Here is a 19,935-nt window from a genome sequence, read left to right as displayed (position 1 = left end):
TTCGCAATCTGTCAGGAATCATTAGACGCCAGAGCTACATAATTTCAGAGGAGTACAACAGGGTCTTTTCAAGGGCACTATGCAGTTGCAGGCAGCAGGCGGGCAGGTTTCTGCACGGCCTCCATGAAGAAAGAAAATGCAAAGAAAAGCATTGCTTGGAAAAAAGTTTCTTCCCTCAGGGCAGCTCCTTTGAGAGATGCGGGCTGCAACCTTCAGCGGGACATACCAACCCCGATGCCTGGCCCAACAAACTGATGGAGCAGGCAGAGCTGAAACCCCACTTTGTCCCTGGGGAGGGAGAAACGGGCCATGCAGGGGGGCTGAGGGATGCAGGGGACAAAGGCACATCCTGGGCTACAAGGAAACCCCAGCCCTGTCCCCCTTCCCTCACCTTGAGCATCTTCGGCTCTGCCCACCTCTCCCCAGTGCATGGTGCGATCACTGGGTGCTGCATCCCCACAGTGGGAAAAGCCCAGTTCATTCAGCGGAGAGAGTAGAAAATGGTGTGTACCACCATGCCAGGCTTCTCCTGCGCTGCCCTCATTGCTCTGAGGTACCTCTGCACCCCGGGAAGATGGCCAGGACCTGATGGGCTTCAAATCCCGCACAGAGATCCCCCAGGGGATGCTTTTGGGGTACCTGTGGAAAAACCCATGGGACCCCAGTAGTGCCAGCTGCATCCTCCCCTGCTGGTATGGGGGAGGCAGCGATCTGACCCCAAGGAGGCTGCCTGTATCTGCTCTCTCAGGAGCTTGGACTAGAGCAACACTGTGATTCCTGTTACATCTTGCAAAAGAAATTCAAAGCATTGCCAAACAGATTTGGCAAAAGGCAGCTCAGTTCTACCCCATGCCTTGCAGTCAATGCAGAAGCTGTGCCATTAGCTCGGGCAGAAACCAAATCCTCCAGCTCCCCCAGCCTGAGGAGCGCAGGGCAGTGATGCTGCGGCACGAGCATGGGGCTGTTCTGGTCACCTGGATCTCTAGCATTATATTGTCATTTCGTATTTCCCATTCTGGAGTGGAAATCAAATCAAACCAAGCCGTGAACACACTCCAGACAGGTAGAACAACAGAAGGAGGTTTTGAATAGTCAGATAGTCCCATGGATGTGACTGCTTGGAAGTGAGACCATGAATGATTTATAGCCAGGCAGAGAAATAGTCATCTATTATAATTAGGCTAAACTTTGTCTCTCCAGATGTTTTACGGCTCTGTATCTTGTGATTGTTTCCCAGCCGTCCCCAGATGCAGGGAGTTTTAGCTAAACCCAGTGGCTGATTGCTTGTGCTGTTCTGCTCTGCTTGGCTGACCCCCCCTGGCCCGGCGTGTGTCTTGGCCAAGGTAGGGATGGCAGGGACACGAGCGCTGTGCCCCGCTGGGTTGCAGCTCAGCAGCGTGGGTGCTCAGGACCGAGGGACGCAATTCAGAGCCCACCGCGCTCCCGTAGAGCCCCTGGTTGGCACAGCAAGGGCTGCTCCCGGTGCTTGGTGACATCGGTGCATCGGGGAGAGGAGCTCTCAGGGGCAAAGGCCTTCTGACCATGGCGTACTGACCTCCCCAGCCTGCTGGCAGCCCAGGGGGCCCCAGGCAGCAGGGATCTCCATGGCACTGCGCTCAGGGCTACAGACACAGAGGGCTCCTGGCTCGCGCCCTGTGAGCAACGTTCCACCTTATAGCAGAGCTGCTGAAACCCAGGCTGCAACCCTGCTGGGGCTGCTCCATCCCTGCTGGGGCTCCTGCAGCCCTGCGAGGGCTCCTGAGTCCCCTCCATCACCCAAGAGGCAGCGACAGGGCACAGCAGCCCTGCCAACACATTGGTTCATGCAGCGCAAGCATCGAGATGCGCTGGCGTGACTTGGCAGGGGCAAAGCCGAGCACAGGCCAGGTGGGGCAGGAGCTGGCAGGAGCCCCTGGGCACAGCACGGGGCATGAGCTGCGTTTCACGGGGCTGACCTGCTCCCAGAGAGTTAATCATAGCACTCGCTTCTCAAGATCTGCTCCACTGCATCTTAACAGTGATGGGAGATTAATTATTTTAGTCTCAGATAGCTGACTAGAATGGGCTTTTTGTATCTAAATTTACTCACTCTTTAGGAAGCCATTTAATTTTATACCCTGATATAGATGACTAGGCTGGATGATTGGTTGAGAAAGAAGGAACTTCTCTTCCCCCAGTTCAATTTGTATCCTGAAAAGCTGCCAAAATACTCAATTTCCTCTCCCCGGGTGGGCCCTGAGGAATGAGCATCCCGGCCACATAGCCCAGGAGAGCCATAGCATCGGTTTGCCTTTGCTCCTTCATCCTCATGACAAACCCCCTCCAGAGCAGGGACACCCAGCGGGACATGGCAGCAGAGAACAGGAGGGAGCAGGGGCACGGCGGGTCTCCCCACCCTGGGGTGTCCATGTTTGGCGCTGGCTGGGGCCAGCCTGGGGGTGCATCTGGCCAAGGTCAGAAGATTGGCACCAGGGATTTACCGGGAAGACTAGAAAACTCTATGGGAAACTTTCTATTTGCACCTAGTGAGGCTCAGCTTTCAAAAAAATGACTTACTCCTTGAAACCGCCCTGTTAATTCATTTCAGAGAGGCCTGTCTGCCTGTAACAAGGCAGAGACCATGTCTTTCTTACATTTGATATTATAAAAAACTGCAATGAACTCAAATTAACATCTGCATCAAAGTACTGCTATCTCTAATGGCTTTGCTCCCCTGCTCCGTGGTCCCCACCAGCCCGTGTATCTCTGCAGAAATATCAGGATAATTAATCACACCCAGCAGCTAGGGAGGCAGCAGCGGCAGTTCTGAGCCTGTACAAGTCAGCACGCGACAGGTCCTATTGCTTCCATGCTGTAAATCTCTTAACTGGTTTGGTGGTTGACAAGAAGCTCACCATGATCCGGCAATGTGCGTTTGCAGCCCAGAAAGCCAACCGTATCCTGGGCTGCATCAAAAGCAGCATGACCAGCAGGTCAAGGGAGGGGATTCTGTCCCTCTGCTCCGCTCTGGTGAGACCTCACCTGCAGTACTGTGTCCAGCTCTGGGGTCCCCAGCACAGGAAAGACGTGGACCTGCATGAGCTGATCCTGAGGAGGGACACAAAGATGCTCAGGGGGCTGGAGCACCTCTCCTATGAAGACAGGCTGAGAGAGTTGGGGTTGTTCAGCCTGGAGAAGAGAAGGCTCTGGGGAGACCTTAGAGCAGCCTTCCAGTACTTAAAGGGGGCCTACAGGAAAGCCAGAGAGGGACTTTTTACAAGGGCATGTAGTGATAGGACAAGGGGTAATGGCTTTAAACTGAAAAAGGGTAGATTTAGATTAGCTGTAAGGAAGAAGTTCTTCACTGGAACAGGTTGCCCAGAGAGGTTGTGGATGCCCCATCCCTGGAAGTGTTCAAGGACAGTTAGATGTTCAAGTGTCAGATGGGGCTTTGAACAACCTGGTCTAGTGGAAGGTGTCCCTGCCCATGGCAGGGAGGTTGGAACTAGATGATCTTTAAGATCCCTTCCAACCCAAACCATTCTATCATTCCTCTGCAATTGGATGAGCCTCTTTAATTCCTCTTCCTCATTAGCTGCTGCTGCTCCTCTTGCAGCAGAGCAGCAACCAAGCTCGTGGGTGTTTGCGTCCCTTTGGGAAGAAGCTGGTCATTTCCCAGCACAGGCTGGGTTTGTCCCTGGGGACCGGGGGGTCTGCCAGGGCTGCTCCATGCCTGGGGTGATGCTGGGGGGTGAGGGGTGCCGAGACACTGGTGCTCAGGGCACAGCAGGGCTGGGGCATCATGGGGACACAGGGACTCACAGGCAGTGGCTCCCAGAGCAAGGGGAAGCATCGGCAGGTCCCCCCAAAGCCATGGGTGCAGCAAGTACCCACACAGAGCTGGCATGGCTGAAACAAATGCCTGAGAGTCAAAGTCTCATTGATTCCAGCTCCGTGAAACAGCACTGGGGAGGAAAATCCATTTTCCTCGTAGCTTGGAGAACTGTGTAATTTCCAGGCATCTGTCAGGCCACTGCGGATCGTTAGAGCAGTTACGAGCTTCTCCAGAGCACGGAGGGGGAGAGGATTGCAAGTTTAATTCCTGTATTCCTGGCGGCATCCTTGCTCCTGACCAAAGCAAATCAGACACAAGCGGTATGGATTTGCCACTGAAGCGAGTTTTTAAAAGAGCATTTCATTGTCAGAATATTACCGCCGCCTGCAAGCAGTCCCTGCTGCAGAGCCCAAACCCACCGCTCCCACCCGTGACCAGAAACCCCCTCGCCCACGGCCAGTCCATGAGGCTTTTCCACCTGTCTCAGCCCAGAGCTAGGACCAAGCGTGGACATGGGCATCTGCTGCCACCCAGGACCATGTCCCAGCCCAGCATTCCCTGCCAACGCAGCAGGTTCCCCCGAGCATCTTGCCAAGGCCTGTTCTGACCACAGGCAGCAGGCGTCGGTGAAATGCTTTTCCTCTTGTTTGCCTTTACCGACAAAGGCAGGTTTGCCCCTGGGCCGCAGGAGTTGCGGCTGGGTGGGCAGTGGTAAGGAGAGCCTGGTCCTTCCCGGCCACAGCTCCTAGGGCTGGGCACTGCTGCCAGCATCCTCACCCGGTAATGAGGGGTTTCCATGGCAACCTTATTTGAGCATTGCTAGTGACACAGATGTAAATTTTAAAATGAAATATGCAGACCACAGTCCTATGAGCATAAATAAACCCTTGCACATGGCCAATTTAACAGCATTTTAAAGCAGTTCAGAAACTCCCCAGGGCCACAGGAGTCTCTGTGGCAGTAGCAAATTCATGAAAATGGAAGGAAAAATGCCCCGACCCCATCCTGCCCCGGGACCCCCAGTGCCTAGCTGGGTCCCCAGCTTGAGCCCAGCATGGCCCTGAGCTCCAGGGCAGGACCAAATCAACAAGGAAAGGTGCTAGTTACAACCCGTGCTACAGAAGATGCGGCACTCGGGGACTGCACAGGAGGGACGTCCAGACACCCACAGGAATGGGAGGCAGATAGGTCCTGAAGCTCCATGACCTCTGCTGCAGGCTTCTCCTGAGCAAAGCCTGGGCATCTCTCTTCTTCTGAATTATCTGCCTATTAATTGCTCTTTGGGACAGCTATGGTGAAGGCAGGCTGGCTGGCTCCATCCGCTGCAGCCAGCTTTGGAGAACCCCAGACCCCAGAGCACCCCAGTGCTTATTTTTAAGAGCCACCTGCTTTGCACAAGCATTGGGAATCACTGCAGGGCACTCTTACTGCCCTTGAAGGTGTGATGTCCATGTCTTCCTGGCAATGGGGGCTGAGCACTGGAGTCTTGGCGCTTCCCCCACTGCTGGGCTGTCATCCCCACAAGGCAGAAGGACCCAGGGACCAGCACCCCTCCTGCATCCCTCGTACCACGCTGGGCAACAAACCATTGGAGAATTACTTTCTATTTTCTCCAACTGTGATACAAACATTTGGATGAAAGCCATCCACAAGCCTTCCTGCTCCTGCCTCACCAGCTGCAGGTGGCACAAAATCACCTTTACACAGGAGAGCAGCTCAGAAACGCCCGATGCAACGGGCAGATAATGCTCCGGCTGCGTTTATCTGCGCTCCCACGTGGATGACTCACCAATGATCAGATTGCTACTATTTTATTTGCTTATAGGTTGACTGTCAGGATGCTCTTGCAGAAAACTTTTTTTCTGTTGGAAAAACTTAATTTGCTGAAATTGTAATGGCAGGAAAGAGCAGGTTTTGAATCTCCTGTTTGGAGGCAGGCAGCCATCGAGTCTGTATAGGTCTGTTTTGACATTTTGAAAAATCAAAGGCTGTTTTGATTCAGGTTTTTCTGCTCTTCAAGATTTAAGGCAAAAATCTTTAAAAATCTGAAATCAAACCAAAGCATTTCCAGTCCATCACACTGGAGTGTTTTGACGGACCCAACCTGCTTTTTTTCGGATCCTTGGTTCACACTCAAACCCTCTATATTTTTCTCCCCAACAATGAAATCTGTACAGTGCATGCTGGAGATCAGCATGGGACAGAGATCCCGGGAGAGCATGACACGCCCATGGCCCCCACTGCCCCTTCCCACCCACGCAGCCCTCTACTGACATGGGGTTGCATCAGAGACAGCCTCAACACGCCTCTTTTATCTTTTATTTTTACAGGGATCAGCCCTGTACGAACTCACAGAAGGAAGTTTTGGATTTAATTAGCAACGCGCACCTTCCTGAGCAGAGGGCCAGGTTGGAGGGCAGCAGGAGAGCCGGGGCAGGAGCTCTGTGAGCCTGGCAGCGAGGGCAGCAGCGGGGGCAGCAGCGCCTGTGCTGCCAGACTCAGCCCCACACACCCCTGCCTTTGCCTGCAGGCAGACAGCAAGCTCTCCTGACCAGGCACTGCTGCCCATGGGCACTCACACTGCGGCAGGCGCAGCAGCCCTGTGCCAGCGTGATCCAGTTTCTCCCATTGCAGTAAATGGCAGCGCCTGCCGACCCTTATTCATCGACCTGGCGGTAGTTGGTAATTCTGGGGGTTCAGCCTGCACCTTCGTCTGCTCGCACGCCGTCAGGAGCTTTAGATTACCTGTCTGCCTGCATGCACCGCAGGCATCAAGGAGATAAGGAAAGAAGCCTCTATCTTTGGGAAGACAGATTTGGCCTAGTCAAAGTGGCTGCAGCATCCCAACAGCCCGGGCTGCAACAGAGGCTGCCGGGCTCCTTTGTTAATGGCAGAATCAGCACAGCAGCTTTGGCAGGTGGCTGCAACGCAGGGAGTGCTGGGGCAGGGGGGAGGCGAGCACCAGCCGGGGCATCCCGGGGCTGGCCCGGCTCCGTGCCGAGGGAGGACATGGCTCCGGAAGACCTGCCCGAGCTGCCTAGCCTTTGCATTTCACTCGTCTGAGCCCAGGAGTGGAGCAGCCTGTGCTCCAGAGCATATCCTTCACATCGCAGCAGCGGTGCTGGCCAGCACGCAGAGGCAGTTATGCTCATTATGGCTATTGATTGCCCCGTTTCACCTGCCGATGGAACCTACGACAAGGCTGAGATGAACCATCTGTTGGGGTTCATTGCTCTGCTCAGTCCCCTCTCCTTGCTGCCTCGGTCCCCGCCGTGCCATCCATCTCACCCTTCAGAGGACCTCATTCAAGGCAGGGAACACAATAAAAAATTGAACTATACTCTGCAAATAAATCAAGGCAGCATCTTTTTAAAGAAAAGCTTCTTGCCTGTCCCCAGCTGGTTTGGAGGAGTAGCTCTGTCAGCACAAAGCATCCCTGAGCATGGGTTCTCCATACCAGGGCAGTGCCACGTGCTGTTCCCAAGCACCTGCCCCACAAAGAGCCCCCTCCCCCGCCACGGTCAGCCACCCCCTCGCCTGACCTCACAGATGCACAAGGGCTCGCGGTCTTCACAGTCATCCCTGCTGTGGGCACTGCAATGCCTCCCTGCTCCCGGGCAGCTGGCACATCCCCCCAGCAGTCCACCCCAGGGGGGGATGGCAGATCTCAGCCACATCCCCTGCCTTCGAGAAAATCCTTACAGCTCCCTGCAGAGCAGGCTGAGCCTGCAGCCCTGCCCCTGGGAAGCCCTATGCACAAGCCAAGCCTATCCACCTGGGCCTGGCTTTATTGCAGAGTGGGTCCAGCTGCTCCCACAGACCCTTGAAGGGGGCTTGTTCCCAAGAGCAGGGCACCTTCTAGAGCAGGGCATTCTCAGAGCTGGCACAGAGCTGGGGATGTGCAGAGGCTGAGGTGCTGGGGGGGTGCAGGATCAGCCCCAGCCCCAGCCCTAGCCCTAGCCCTCAGAGAGGGCTCGGGCCAGACGTCTGCAGCAGAAGCAGCTCCGGGCAGGATTAGCCAGTCCCAGCACACCGTCAATCCGCCTAAGCCCGTCATACAGGCAGAGCACGGGGGCTGAATGCCGCCATTAATAGCATCTGTATAAGCTTCTCAGGGTTTCTGCCATAATCAGATCGCTAAAACCTTCAGGACGGTAACTACTGAACTTGAGCAATCAAGCCACCATCCTCCGGCAGCCTGGGAACGTGTGCTTGCAGCGAGGTAGTGATAGCATCGGCATTAGTAATGGGAACCCGGCGATACAGCTACTCATGGTTTAGCTCTTTCAGGAGCACAGCAGCAAAATGAGTGCTTTATGATTATTTCAGCATCCTTTTATCAAGCATTTGCAGTTCCCTAATTCCTCTAAGCCCCTCTGGCTGAGATATTGGCAGTAATCAGATTTGCCTGGCTCTCTCCAGCCGCGGCACCTCTGGAGCAGCATACGCGTGTCTGCCATCGTTGGCCACAAGACACGGTCCCGTCTCCCCGGGTGGGGCTGCGGGGGTGCTGGGGACCCTCTGTCATGGGGATGAAGCTTTGGGGCTAGGGAGGCCACGGCGTGTGGGTCTCTGCACCATGGGGGCCCGTGGCTGAGCCTCCCATGGAAACTACGTAGCTCGTAGCTGTGCAGCGTGGCCCCAGGAAGGGATGTGGGGACTCAACGTGCTCCAGGGGCTGCCCAGACACACTCCGCTCTGCCGGCAAGGTGCCTGTGATGAGAGCTGCTGATTTTCCTGCGTGCTGGGGCTGAAGTTGCAGAGATCACAGTCACTGGGGTTGTTTCTGAGGAGGTGGCTGCAGCCCCAGGCACCATCCCCAGGAGCTGAGCTAATGGGCAGTGGCTCCTGCCCTGCCCTGAGCACATCCCTTTGGGCTGCAGGTATCCCGCAGCCGAGGTCCCACCCGGATCCCGGTGTGGTACCGTGCTGGCGCCAGTCCTGCCGACCCAGCGCAGCCCCGTGGGGAGTCCCCAGCTGGCCCATCCCCGGGGACATCGTGGGTCCCTGGGGCCATCCTGGGGCCTCAAGCGTGGGCAGGGACTGCAGCGGCATAGGCAAGGGGCTTTGCTGTCAGCTTCTCTTGGCGCTTTGAGCACTGCGCTTCCCATTCCCTGCTGCTCCACAAAGGCTTTTGGGGCTGGAACAAGCTCTTTGCTGTGCCCTTAATTGAAAGCCCCTTGATTGCCAGGGGCTCCCTGCTGCGGGGGCAGCACAGGCACCAGCACAGCCACAGGTGCTGCCAGCGGGGAAGGTCTGATGGCAGCATGGGTTTCAGCGCGGGTTTTTGTCTGCAAATTCAAGGTCCAGAAGCTGAAAGTGTCATCTTCCGCCGTGTCGGTGCTGGGTCAAAGGCAGAGTCTGGGGGTGCCCCATGCCCGGGAGCACAGCCGGGCTCGCCTTGGTGGGGACATGGGGATGCTGGCACTGCGGCCACTGGGCAGCGGAAAACTGCCTGAACGCACCGTGTCCCTGCCCCGTGCAAAACACAGCCAAGCTGCTTTTTGAGAGGGACCACTGAAAAGCCAGTTTCACTTTTATGGAGAACAAGAGCTGATAGCATATGAAATTGTGGCAAAGGGGAGAGCTTGAGCTCACGTTTAATTAGTTTTCTTTTGTTCGCCTGGCCTTGCAATCTCATTCACTCTTTTGCTTAATACGTTACAGTTTGCTCAGTTAATGCGCCTGGGCTGTCACGGCAAATTCCAGGCCACAACCCAAATCTGTCGCTGCATGCTCACAGATCACGAGCAATAAGCAGATTTATTTCTGAGTAGCGGGAAAACAAAATTCTTCAAAAGAGTAAGAGAAAACTATCCTAAATGGCAAAAAAAGGGCTGTTTGCACCTGAAAAAATATTGTCAGAACAATTAGTTATTCTTTGTATGGGCAGAAGGATTGCATGGGTAACAGAGCACAGACCCCAGTTATGTTGGTCTTTGAGGTCATTAATTTTTCTTGCTCTGATGGCAAGTTTCAGAGAGGCATTTGTACTCATTTGTGTATATTTAAGGAAACTTTTGGTGCCGAGGGCCCTCTGTGAGCAGCTGACGGTGCTGCTCAGGTGGGCGGGTGGCTGGTGCCCTGCAAGCACCCAGGTCAGTGCTGGGTCTGGGTGAGGGGACCTGCTTTGGCTGGCTGCCCCTGCCCTTGCCCTGCCTGCCCTGCCACCCCTCCTGCCCCGCTACCTCTCGAGAGCTCTGTGCCATCACCCCAGCCCTGGGGACTGGGGCTGTGTCCCCACTGCCAGCCCTGGCCGGCGCAGAGCCCGCACACTCCCACATGCAGCACGGCGTGCTCAGCACCCGTGCCCTGCAGAGGAGCCAGCGCTTCCGACGGCAGCTAAGTATAAATCGTGGGGGAGTGAAAGCTGGTTGGAGACGTCCTCCCCGGAGCTGAGCTTCCTTCCTTGGTGTTTACACGCCAGTATCTAGGCAGATCCCAGAATAGACCTGAAGATGAGCTGTCGTGTTGCATTAAGATCACTTGTGCTCCAAACTGTCCCAGACGTTTCTGTCCCACCTTGCAGGAGCAGCCGCCTATGCCAATGCTGCTGTGCAGAGTGCAGTGCCCCGGGTGCCGCGCCGTGCCCAGCTGTGGGGGCCGCTTGTGGAAGCTTTTGTGGATTTAGAGAAGCCTTTCCAGTCTCGAACTGCCTGCGGAGTGCTCCTGATCAAGATACAAGATAAACCCCTTGTACATCTTGATAGCATTTTCTTCCTCTGGAGCTGGTTTAGCAGATTAGATCAAGGTCAAACGTGATCATTTCTCTTCCACCAGCTCAGTGTCTCTGGATCGATGGCTTGTGCAGAACAGGATGGATTTGTGCAGCCAGGAAGGGTCCTGCTCCACCTGCCCTGGCCCCCAGCTGAGCATCCCGTGGGGCCGGGGCAATGGCGGGGAGCATGGGCATCCTGCAGCACTGGATGACTTTAAACAGCCTCGTCCCGTGCTGTGAGTGAGCAGCGGAGAGTAAAAGCCCCGCTATGAGAGCACCCCAAGCAACTGTCCCCTGCTGACAACATTTCCTGCCTGCCATTATGATAGTATTTTTGCTACTGCAACTCAGAGTAAATCCACAGAATTTATTATGAATCACTGGTGGTTTATTTAGCACTCCAGTGGCATTAGGTGGCCAGGCAACATCGCTGTGGTCCTGGGAGCGGAGAGGGGCTGCAGAGCTTCCAGCGATGAGTGCGAGCCGCAACCCCCCCGTGCTCCTGGGCTAGCTCCTGGATAGAAATCCACCAAAGGTGCTTGGGCAATTTCAAATCTCATCTCTCACCATGATTACCCATAGTCCTTGGAGGTGGGAGAATGGCTGTTTGCGTTCAGATGAGTATGCAAAGCATCTTACCAAAGCCCACCCTTACCCTATTATCAAATATGGAAACCTACTGCAATCCTTCCTTAAGGATGAGGGTGCTTGGTTCTGCTTCTGCTGCTCTTTGCTTTTCCTAAAGCCTCGTCCACCTTGGAGAGGCCGCCGGCAGGGGAACCCAACTCTGCGGGCAGCAACAGCCCCTCCATGTGCGGGGGCCTCTGCCACCCCGGGAGGGAAGAGCTGATGGCTCCCTTCCCTTCTCGAGATGGGCACCAGGCACAAGTGAGTGGAAGAAAGCCAGCTGAGCAGGGAGGGGAGCGGGCACCGGGCTGTGCTGGGGACATGACGGGTCGTGGGGCAGCACCGAGGCATGTGGGGTGTGACCAGGGTCTGGCAGCGCCGGGGAGGCAGCAGGCAGGGCTGGCAGCCCGCATCTTGGGGACATGCTGGGGCACAGCTCCAGTTTGGGGGTGGCGATGCAATCTGGAGTTAAGCTTGTTAATCACTTCTTTTTCTGGTAATGTGGAATATGTCCTTATTAATCACCGATGCCAGGGCCCCCCTGTGCCTCCGTCTCCCCACTCCAGCCTGGCTGCATTCTTCGCTTCCCTGAAATACACATTTGCCCTTTACAAACTAAAGCATATTAAGTATCTCATTACAGAGTCACTATACAGAGTGTTTTATTTCATGCTTTGTTAAGGACAGAATCGTTTAAATGCATCCTGGCAAAGGATCTAGTAAGAAATTAGTCAACTTTCTGAAAGCGTAAAATATGGTTTAACAGCAACATCCGTTAAGAATTAGAGTTCACATGACAAATAACCCGGGGATGCTGTTTTGCTGTCTCTGGTAATACACCAGCTTTAAGGACTCAGGTTCTTGTAGGAACACCCTGACTGTCCCACCATAAGCTGGTGTCCCACCGTGTCCCACCAGCCAGTGAGCCCCCTCCCCTCACCTCCCAGGGCCGTGCTGCCTCCTCCTTGTCTGACAGCCCCATCTTCTCCTGTAATGGAGAAACCGTTTTGCTGCAGAGCTCTAAAACCGATGAGCTGAGCTGCAGCCAGACCAGCAGCAGTGGGAGAGCAGCCGCCAGCCGCCCGTCCCGAGCTTGGGCTGGGAGAGGAAGCCTAAAGCACATGAGAGCCCTGCAAAACTTGTCAGGGAAGGAGAGTTGATGCTGGCACTGCCTTGGGGACCAATTCCCCCCCATCACCCCACAGCAGGTTGCCCATGGCCCCATGGCAGGATGCCCATGGAGGCCAGGCTCAGCCCGGGGGTGGGATGGAGAGGGAAGCAGAGACACTCAGAAATGAGTGGAGGGTGTGGGGGCTCCTGGGCTGCCCCCCTAGCAGCGTGCGTGGGGACACCAAGGCACCCAGTCTCCCCGGGGGGAGCCGGGGGAGATTATTCAGAGCTGACACAAGTCAGTGGTTGCAGACGATGTGTGTGAAATGTCTCCTAATGTGCTAAGGGAATCAGCTAATGAATTTGCTGAACCACCGCTAATTAAAGAATTAATTTTTTAAGTCATGGGAAACATAACGGGAGAGGCCAGGAAGACCTCTGTAGCCGGGACTGGCTTGCCTGTGGCTGGGTCCATGGCTCAACCAGCTGACAGCAGGACACAGCGACTTGGGACGGGCACAGGCAGGGCCCCGGCTGTCCCAGGGAACTGGGGCTAAGGACCAACACGGGTAACAGCAGCCCATGCAAGGGCTCGAGGGAACGGAGGAGCAGGAGCAGCTCAGGGACTGTCCTGGCACAGCCCAGCGAGAGGAGAGGCGAGCTTGCCTGCAGCGGAGGGGAAGGCTCCTGCGCTCCTGCAGTGCACTCACTGCACAGACCTGGACAAAAAAACATCTCCAGCCTCAGACAAGCAGATCTTGGAAACTCCATCCTTCAGGCTAACTGTCCCAACATTTGCCTTTCCCTGTTTGTTCCCTTATCTTTCATTCTGGCCAGAAACCTCTTCGATTCTCCAAAAGACGAAGCAAAGTCAACTTGCAGCAGGCTGCTTGTGCCTGTCCCTCCTGCCCCGCAGGCAGCGGCTGCCCCATTAACGGCTGGGGATATCCCCCATCCCACGGCACATTCCCCAAGGGTCACGCTGGGCTGCTTTTGCTGCAGAGCAACCATTTGGAGCAGTGACCACTGCTTATCCTTGCACAAGCTGCAGCAAGAAGAATAACTGCTTGGTTATAAAGGGAGCCAGCAGGGACCACTGGGGCATTCAAGACTCTGCCACTCTGTTGCCACTGTGAGTCCCTTTTCTCCCTGGCACCTGTGGAGGTGACAGTGCTGGGGTCCCTGGTCCATCCAGGCGAGCGCTCGTACCTTAGAGTGTATGAGTCCGAGTCCTATAAAGCCACTGATCCCTCACATCCAAATAACGCAGGGGCTGAGCGTTATGCATGCAAGTCACCTCCGAGTGAGCGCGCACCTCTGCAGAAAGCAGAGTGGGTACCCGAGTGTTTCCAGGATCAGCACTTAAATGTGTAATGAGAGGCAACAGCTGGATGGCACAAACACGCTGGGGGAGCCGCAGAGCGGCCAGGGATCATGAGCAGCATAACAAGCAGCCACACTCTGCAGCGTCACCACCGAGGCGGGTTCAAGGTCTCCTACAACTTTCTTCTCCGTCAGGAGTCCTCCGTGCACAATACTGGGCAGGGTAGGGGGGAGCGTGGCTGATGGTGGTGTTCATGTGCCCACGTGGGGCAGGAGGATCACGGGGTCCCCCAGCCTGGGCAGCGCCGCAGAGCAAAGCCAGGCATGCTTATCGACGCTCGCCTGCTTTCCCATCCTCTGCCCAATTCTGCCCCAGCACTCATGCAATTGCCTGCAATGAGATTACAATTCTGTCCTTAGGGCTAAGGAGCTAAAGCAGCCCGGACCAGCAGAGCCCTTGTAAAACCGCTGCTGTGCCAGAGCAGTGCTGTGCCGGACTGCACCGTGGTGTACCCAGCACAGTGCTCGCCAGCTGTGCAGCAGCAAAACTAATGCTAAGGCATCAGAAGCAGAAGTTGAAAGGCATTAAAATCACAGCGTGAGGTAAACGGCGGTTGGACTCGAGGGGAACGGTACTCCCCCATGGCAATCACCTGGCAGTGTCCCTGTGTTTCAGGTTTCACATCCAAAAGCTCCATTCTTCCTTTTCATTCCAGTCCTACCTTCATTAGTAGAATTTGAAATGAAAAAAATCAAGTGAAATTTAATGCAAGCGTTATGCTTTTATTTAAAGTATCTGTAACGCTAATTGTAATGAAGTGCCCAGGGCAAGCCAGAAGTTTACCGTGCTTTGCTGGAGTCTGCTTGGGAAAGTAACCCTGGCTGCTGCTCCAGTCCCCCATCCTGCAGAAACCTGGCATCGTGGCAGGCACACGTCCCGGCTGCCCCTGTGGGCATGTCACAGCAACTCGAACCACTTTTTGGAGCAGGTCGGTGCCTTCGCTTGCTGTTGCGAAGGGGAGCACCTGCCCAGGCAGCCCCATGCCCAGCCGGGCGCCTGCCCACGCCGCAGGCAGAGACCCCGTGTTTTAGGGACTCGGGTTCCAAACCCTCCCAGGGGAGCTGAGGGGGCTGGAATTACAGTCTTTAAGCACGGCGCATTAAACACCTTCCCTGGTAACTGCTGTTTCCATGGAAAATGTTGACTCTCTGCCTCTTGGAGCTTTCTGCAGCATTTCACAGAGCCGCGGCGCTGCTTACAGCTTATTTTACACCATGGACCGCAGCCCAATCAGACCCATTGGTGGTGAATAAATCTGTATTTCATGCAATTAAACTCCCTGGCTGACGCGGTGGCGGTGTGGCTTTGATTACTCTTTCTTTCCCGCGCATTGCTTTGCCCAACACAAAAGGTTAGTGGCTGCCTAAGGAGAGACTTTGCAGAAGTGGGTGGTGTTTTGCCGTGGGAGGCCGGAGGAAGCCGGTTAATCGGCGTCTGTTCCCCGCCAGGCAGCAGCGTGGGGAAGACAATGGGAAAGAGCCGCGGCCTAATCAGGCGCTTTGAAATAGGCATATTTGCTGATGACAATTGCAAAAATAAAGGCTTTTCACAGCGACCGAGCCAGAGCAACAAACTTAGCAGGAGTGAGTGAACCTCCCTGAACAAGTGACCTCTAGATAAAGAGACCAAATAGCAGCTCTGAAACAGTGCGATAAGGCCACCGAGTTTCAAGAGAAACCCAGCTTTCAGAGAATCGGTGCAGGCTTATTATTGCTTTCCCATAATCAGTCTGTTTGGGAGAGCGGCAGGCGTTCAATCAGCCGCAGCTCCCTGGGGGGCTGATTTTGTGCTGCCAGCACAGCTATAATTTCATGCCCAGAATTGCCCGAGTCCCACTTTTCCCCATTTTTTTGCAGACAGTGGATCAGGGGCAGCGCTGGTCCCCACCAGCCTGGACCCTCTCACTGCAGACGAGCTGGTGGACAAGACGGTCGGTGGAGCTGGGGAGCTCAGGCATGCCATGGGTTCAGCCGGCGGAGTCAGGGAGCTCGGGCACGCCACTGCCCTCAACCTGCTGCCGGCAGCGGAGGACAGTGCCGAGCCGGCGGCGGAGGAGACAACGCTGCTGGTGCGGAGCCACGTCCTGCCAACGCCCACCGCCGCCCCCGACGCTGATGCAAAACAAACTTTCCCTGTTAAGAAAAAGCCACCTACGCTAAAGCAAGTAAATACGGCAAGGAAGCACCTGAGGCCCAAGCCCACCCTGCCAGGGCCTCCCAGGGCTGCCTCCTCGGCCAGCCCGCTGGGGTCTGGGCTCCCTATCGCCTCCCAAGGACCGCATGCACCGGCAGAGGCAGTAGCCAGGACGGGGGACGCGGAGCAGAGCCCTCCCGAGCTGCCCTGGGGGGGCCGGGCCACAACCAGCCACCCCACGCTGCAGATCTCCCCGTCCACCCTGCCGCCGGCGGTCCCTCGGCCCTTCCCCGACAGCACGGGTGATGCTGCCGAGGCTCCGACTGTGGCTCCTGCCGGTGCCACCATTAACTGGACAAACGGCACGGAGAGAGAGGTGCATGGCTCCGCGTCAGAAGAGAGCCAAGAAACAACCACGTCCACCATCATCACCACCACCGTCATAACCACGGAGCCCACCCCAGGTAAGCTGCACCACCCGCACAGGGCCAGGGAGCATGGGCATGGGGTTATGGCAGCTGATGGGGAGCAGCTCTGCGTGTGGTGCCAGCAGCACTGCCTGAGTTTGTGGGGCTGCCTAAAATCTTCTGCCCTTCAGCGGTGTTGGCCGCTGGAGCAGGAACCCAGGTGCTGGGTTTTAGGGTCGTACCTGGGTGCGGGAGGGAGCTGCCGGGTGAGCCGTTCCCCCGGGGCGATCGCTGACACACATTCCCCCCAGTCCTCTGCAGCATGAGCTTCCATGACCCTGAGGGCTACATCGACTCCACGGACTACCCTCCACTGCCTGTGCACAGCTACCTGGAGTGCACCTACAACGTCACCGTCTACACGGGCTATGGCGTCGAGCTCCAGGTGAGAAGTGCGTCCGGCGGGAGGGGATCACTATGGCCTGACACCCCTGCTCTGCAACAGCAAATGATGCAAAGCACCCACAGCCTTGGGCACGGCTGCCCTGGCTGCCCTGGGCACCTGCACTTGCTTAAAAAACCCCTTCCCAGGGAAAAAAATAGATTTTTCTTAGGCCATGTAATAAATAAACTGTACAAGGGAACTGGTGCATCCTGAACGTCAGTGATGATCAAAGCATTGAAATGCCATGCAATTAATTTAACAACGAGGCACTGGCAGGCAATTTGCAAAAAAAGGCACTAAGCCTTCGTGGGAAGGGGCGAAGCAGCAGCGCTGTCTCCATTGCGGCCACCAGCCTTCCACCCTCACTCCCCAGCCTGTCAGGAGGTGTGCGGGCAGCCCTGAGGTGTGCGGGCAGCCCCGAGGCATCTGTGTGGGCAGCCCAAGTCCCCTCTCCAGCCAGCACTTGCTTTGGACGGGTTTTGACAAATGGCTCCTACACCGAAGCAGGGCCACATCCCTGACAACTGAAGGATAAAACCCACATGGACAAGCAGGCATTTTGCAGCAAACCCCAGCAGCAGCAAGTATGTATGCTGCAGCAGAGAGCCAGGGGTGAGTTTCTGCAGGAAGGCATCTGTAAATGCTGTGACCTGGCACGAACAGGAGCATGGAGCGGCGGGCACGGCCAGCATTGGTGCAGCACACCACATGCCAGGGCTGCCGCCGTGCCGGCGCTGTGCAAACCCATCAGAGCGGGGGGTCTGGCCCAGGCAGACGTGCACGGTCAGCTCTCCCCAAAACACCACATCCCACAGTCCGGCAAGGCTGGGAGCAGGGCAGGGGCCTGGACAGGTTTCAAACACCATCAGCCCACAGTCTCCATGCTCTGGTGTGCAATCCTTTCTTGTTCTTGTGTTTTCCCCATGTCACCATTCGCATCCAATTAAAATCCATTAACTTTTAATCTGTGTAATTAAGAATGTGCATTAAAAAGAGTAGTAGTTCCAGCGAGCTTGTTCCTGCCATCCCTCCGGCAGGCACGAGGGGCTGACCTCTGTGGCATGATGTGGAAACATGCCCCGCTGCGGAGGTTACCCTGCGAGCCGGCAGAGCCAGGCAGCGGCACAGGGGTGAGCACTGGCATGTGTGTCTGTCTCAGACACTTTTCCATGGCAGTAACTTTGTCTCCCCAAATCCACAGGGTGCTAAAGACAGGCTGCTCCACTGTAAATTCGCTTCCGTCCATAATCCATCAGGTGACACCATTCCTGACCTCGCTCCATTGTAAACTGAGATTTTAATGGAGCATAAAATTAGCCTCTCCACCCCCCGAGCTTTGCATTTCACTTTGCTGATGCTTCTGAGCATTTCAGACAAATTAAATCACAACAGCAGGTCCACGCTGGCTGAGCATGGCCTCATCTAGAGCCGGCTGAGCATGCACCATGCAGCCTGTCCGGCAACAGCTCCTGGGGTGGCCGAGATGCCCGTGGGCAGCCGGGCAGGGCTGAGCCACCCCAGGCAGACAGGCACCAGTGGGAGCTGGAGGGGGATGGGCCCTGGGGCTGCAGGCAGCGGTGCTGAGTGCCCCAGAGCTGCTGCCTGCAGCTGAGAGCAGCAAAGTGCCTGCCCGTGCCCTGCCCCAGGGTGGGCAACAGCTCAGCAAAGATTACCGAGGAGGGAAAGGGGCTGCCAGTCCCTGCCCTGCTGCCCCAGACGCTGCAGGGCCCCTCCGCAGGTGCCCACGGATGAGGACTGATGTGCTCCAGCATGGCAGCATCAGTGAGTACCTGACCTGCCACTGCAGGCAGCAAGCTCTGCAGAAGGCTTTTTAACCATTTAGGCAGCAGCAGCGACGTGAATTATGTCCCAAGAAAGCTAGAAACAGCATTTGTGGCAAGCAAGACAACAGATTTATCCCCTCCTTAGTTTGCACAAAGGATGTCACACATGATACATGCTGATGGAGGAGGCTGACAGTGCAGTGCAGAGACATTGTCCATGTTTGCATGCAAACCTGATTTTAAAATGACAAGTCTACCCTGGACATCATCCCTGACCAGTGGGACTGGTGCAGAAAGCTCTAGTCCCACAGCTGGGACTTTTCCCCACCATCATGGACAGGCTTTGCTGTAAGGACCCATGCTCAGCTGCTCCTGACAAGCCTGCAAGACAATCACAAAAGACTGGCAGCCAAGGGAGCTGAATCTGGAGGCATCCCTGCATAAGCTGCCCCTGGCAGGGGGGGAACAGCCAGCTGGCAGCCAGCCCTGAACGCAGCATCCCAGCCCCTTGCCCCAGTGTTGGGGAAATGGGGCACAGCATGGCGGAAGGGCCAATAGTCATGGGGTTTGGGCTACCTCTAACCCTTGCCTCCCCTCCCAGGTGCCAGGACCCACAGCAGTGCACGGGGAGAGTGTAGGGCCCCGGGGACCATCCCAGCATCATGCCCCAGTTTCCCCACCTGTAAACCAAGACCAATGGCCTCATTCTGTGCTGCTCTCCAGCTTGCACTTTGGGGAGTAATTAGCACAGACATGCTGGAAGGTGGCAGTCCTAATTCTGTATTATTTCCTACCAGAAGGGCTGAGGCTGGAGGTGACAGGGAGGACTGCTGACTGCCAGGATGCTTCACAGGTCTGGGGCGCAGAGCAAGGGCTGCACTAGCTGGCACGAGGGGCTGACGGATGGCGGGTACCGCTGCTCGTCCCCAATATGTCAGCCTGGCTGGGGGCAATACCCATACCCAAGCCGGGTGGGACAGCCGTTACCTCCCCACTGCTCCCCCTTGTTTTGCCTGGTGCTGACGGAGTCTTTTCCATTGCTTTTTAATTATTTCACATGTACAAGCACTGCAAGCTTCAGTGGCTCTGAGGCTAATTACATCGGGCAGGTGCTGGAGTAACGCAGTGCAACTTCCTCAGCTGCCTCACCATGATGTGGGTAATTGGTTAACATTTAAGTGATTTGGATTTAATTCACAGCTCCTGTAATGGAGATAGGCAGAGAGAGATCTTGCCGGGTGAGGAAGAGTGGGGCTGAGCTCTCATGCCAGGATGGTGTGAGGCAGAAGTGATCCACGAGGGATTCCTTTTTTCACATGGGTTTGCTGGGGCTGAGCTGGGAGCTCTGGAGGCCAGACCTGCTCAGGGATGCTGGTTTGGGAGAAGCGAGGCTGGGCTGGGGAGCAGAGCTGTGCAGGTGCTGTATTGCTCTGTGGTGGGGTGGCCTGGGGAGCTGGGTTGCATGTGCTCTGCATGGAGCCTGGGCTGGTGCACTCCCCTGTCACGAGTGGTG

The 19,935-nt window shown here is 56.0% G+C and overlaps 1 protein-coding gene across 2 annotated transcripts in view; it reads left to right on the top strand.

Annotated features, from left to right (window-relative positions):
* Positions 1-19,935, top strand: part of SEZ6L (seizure related 6 homolog like) — a 50,002-nt gene that overhangs the window by 14,532 nt on the left and 15,535 nt on the right. For both annotated transcript variants that reach the window (XM_030025077.2, XM_030025076.2), the window contains exons 2-3: positions 15,510-16,250; positions 16,505-16,638. In XM_030025077.2, coding sequence (XP_029880937.1) covers positions 15,510-16,250; positions 16,505-16,638 — 875 coding nt within the window. The remainder of the gene's footprint in view (positions 1-15,509; positions 16,251-16,504; positions 16,639-19,935) is intronic.

Source organism: Aquila chrysaetos, chromosome 9, assembly GCF_900496995.4.
Source record: "Aquila chrysaetos chrysaetos chromosome 9, bAquChr1.4, whole genome shotgun sequence".
Taxonomy (NCBI): Eukaryota; Metazoa; Chordata; class Aves; order Accipitriformes; family Accipitridae; genus Aquila; species Aquila chrysaetos.
The sequence above is the reverse complement of the archived record's forward strand: the minus strand, read 5'-3'. Positions and strand labels throughout refer to the sequence as shown.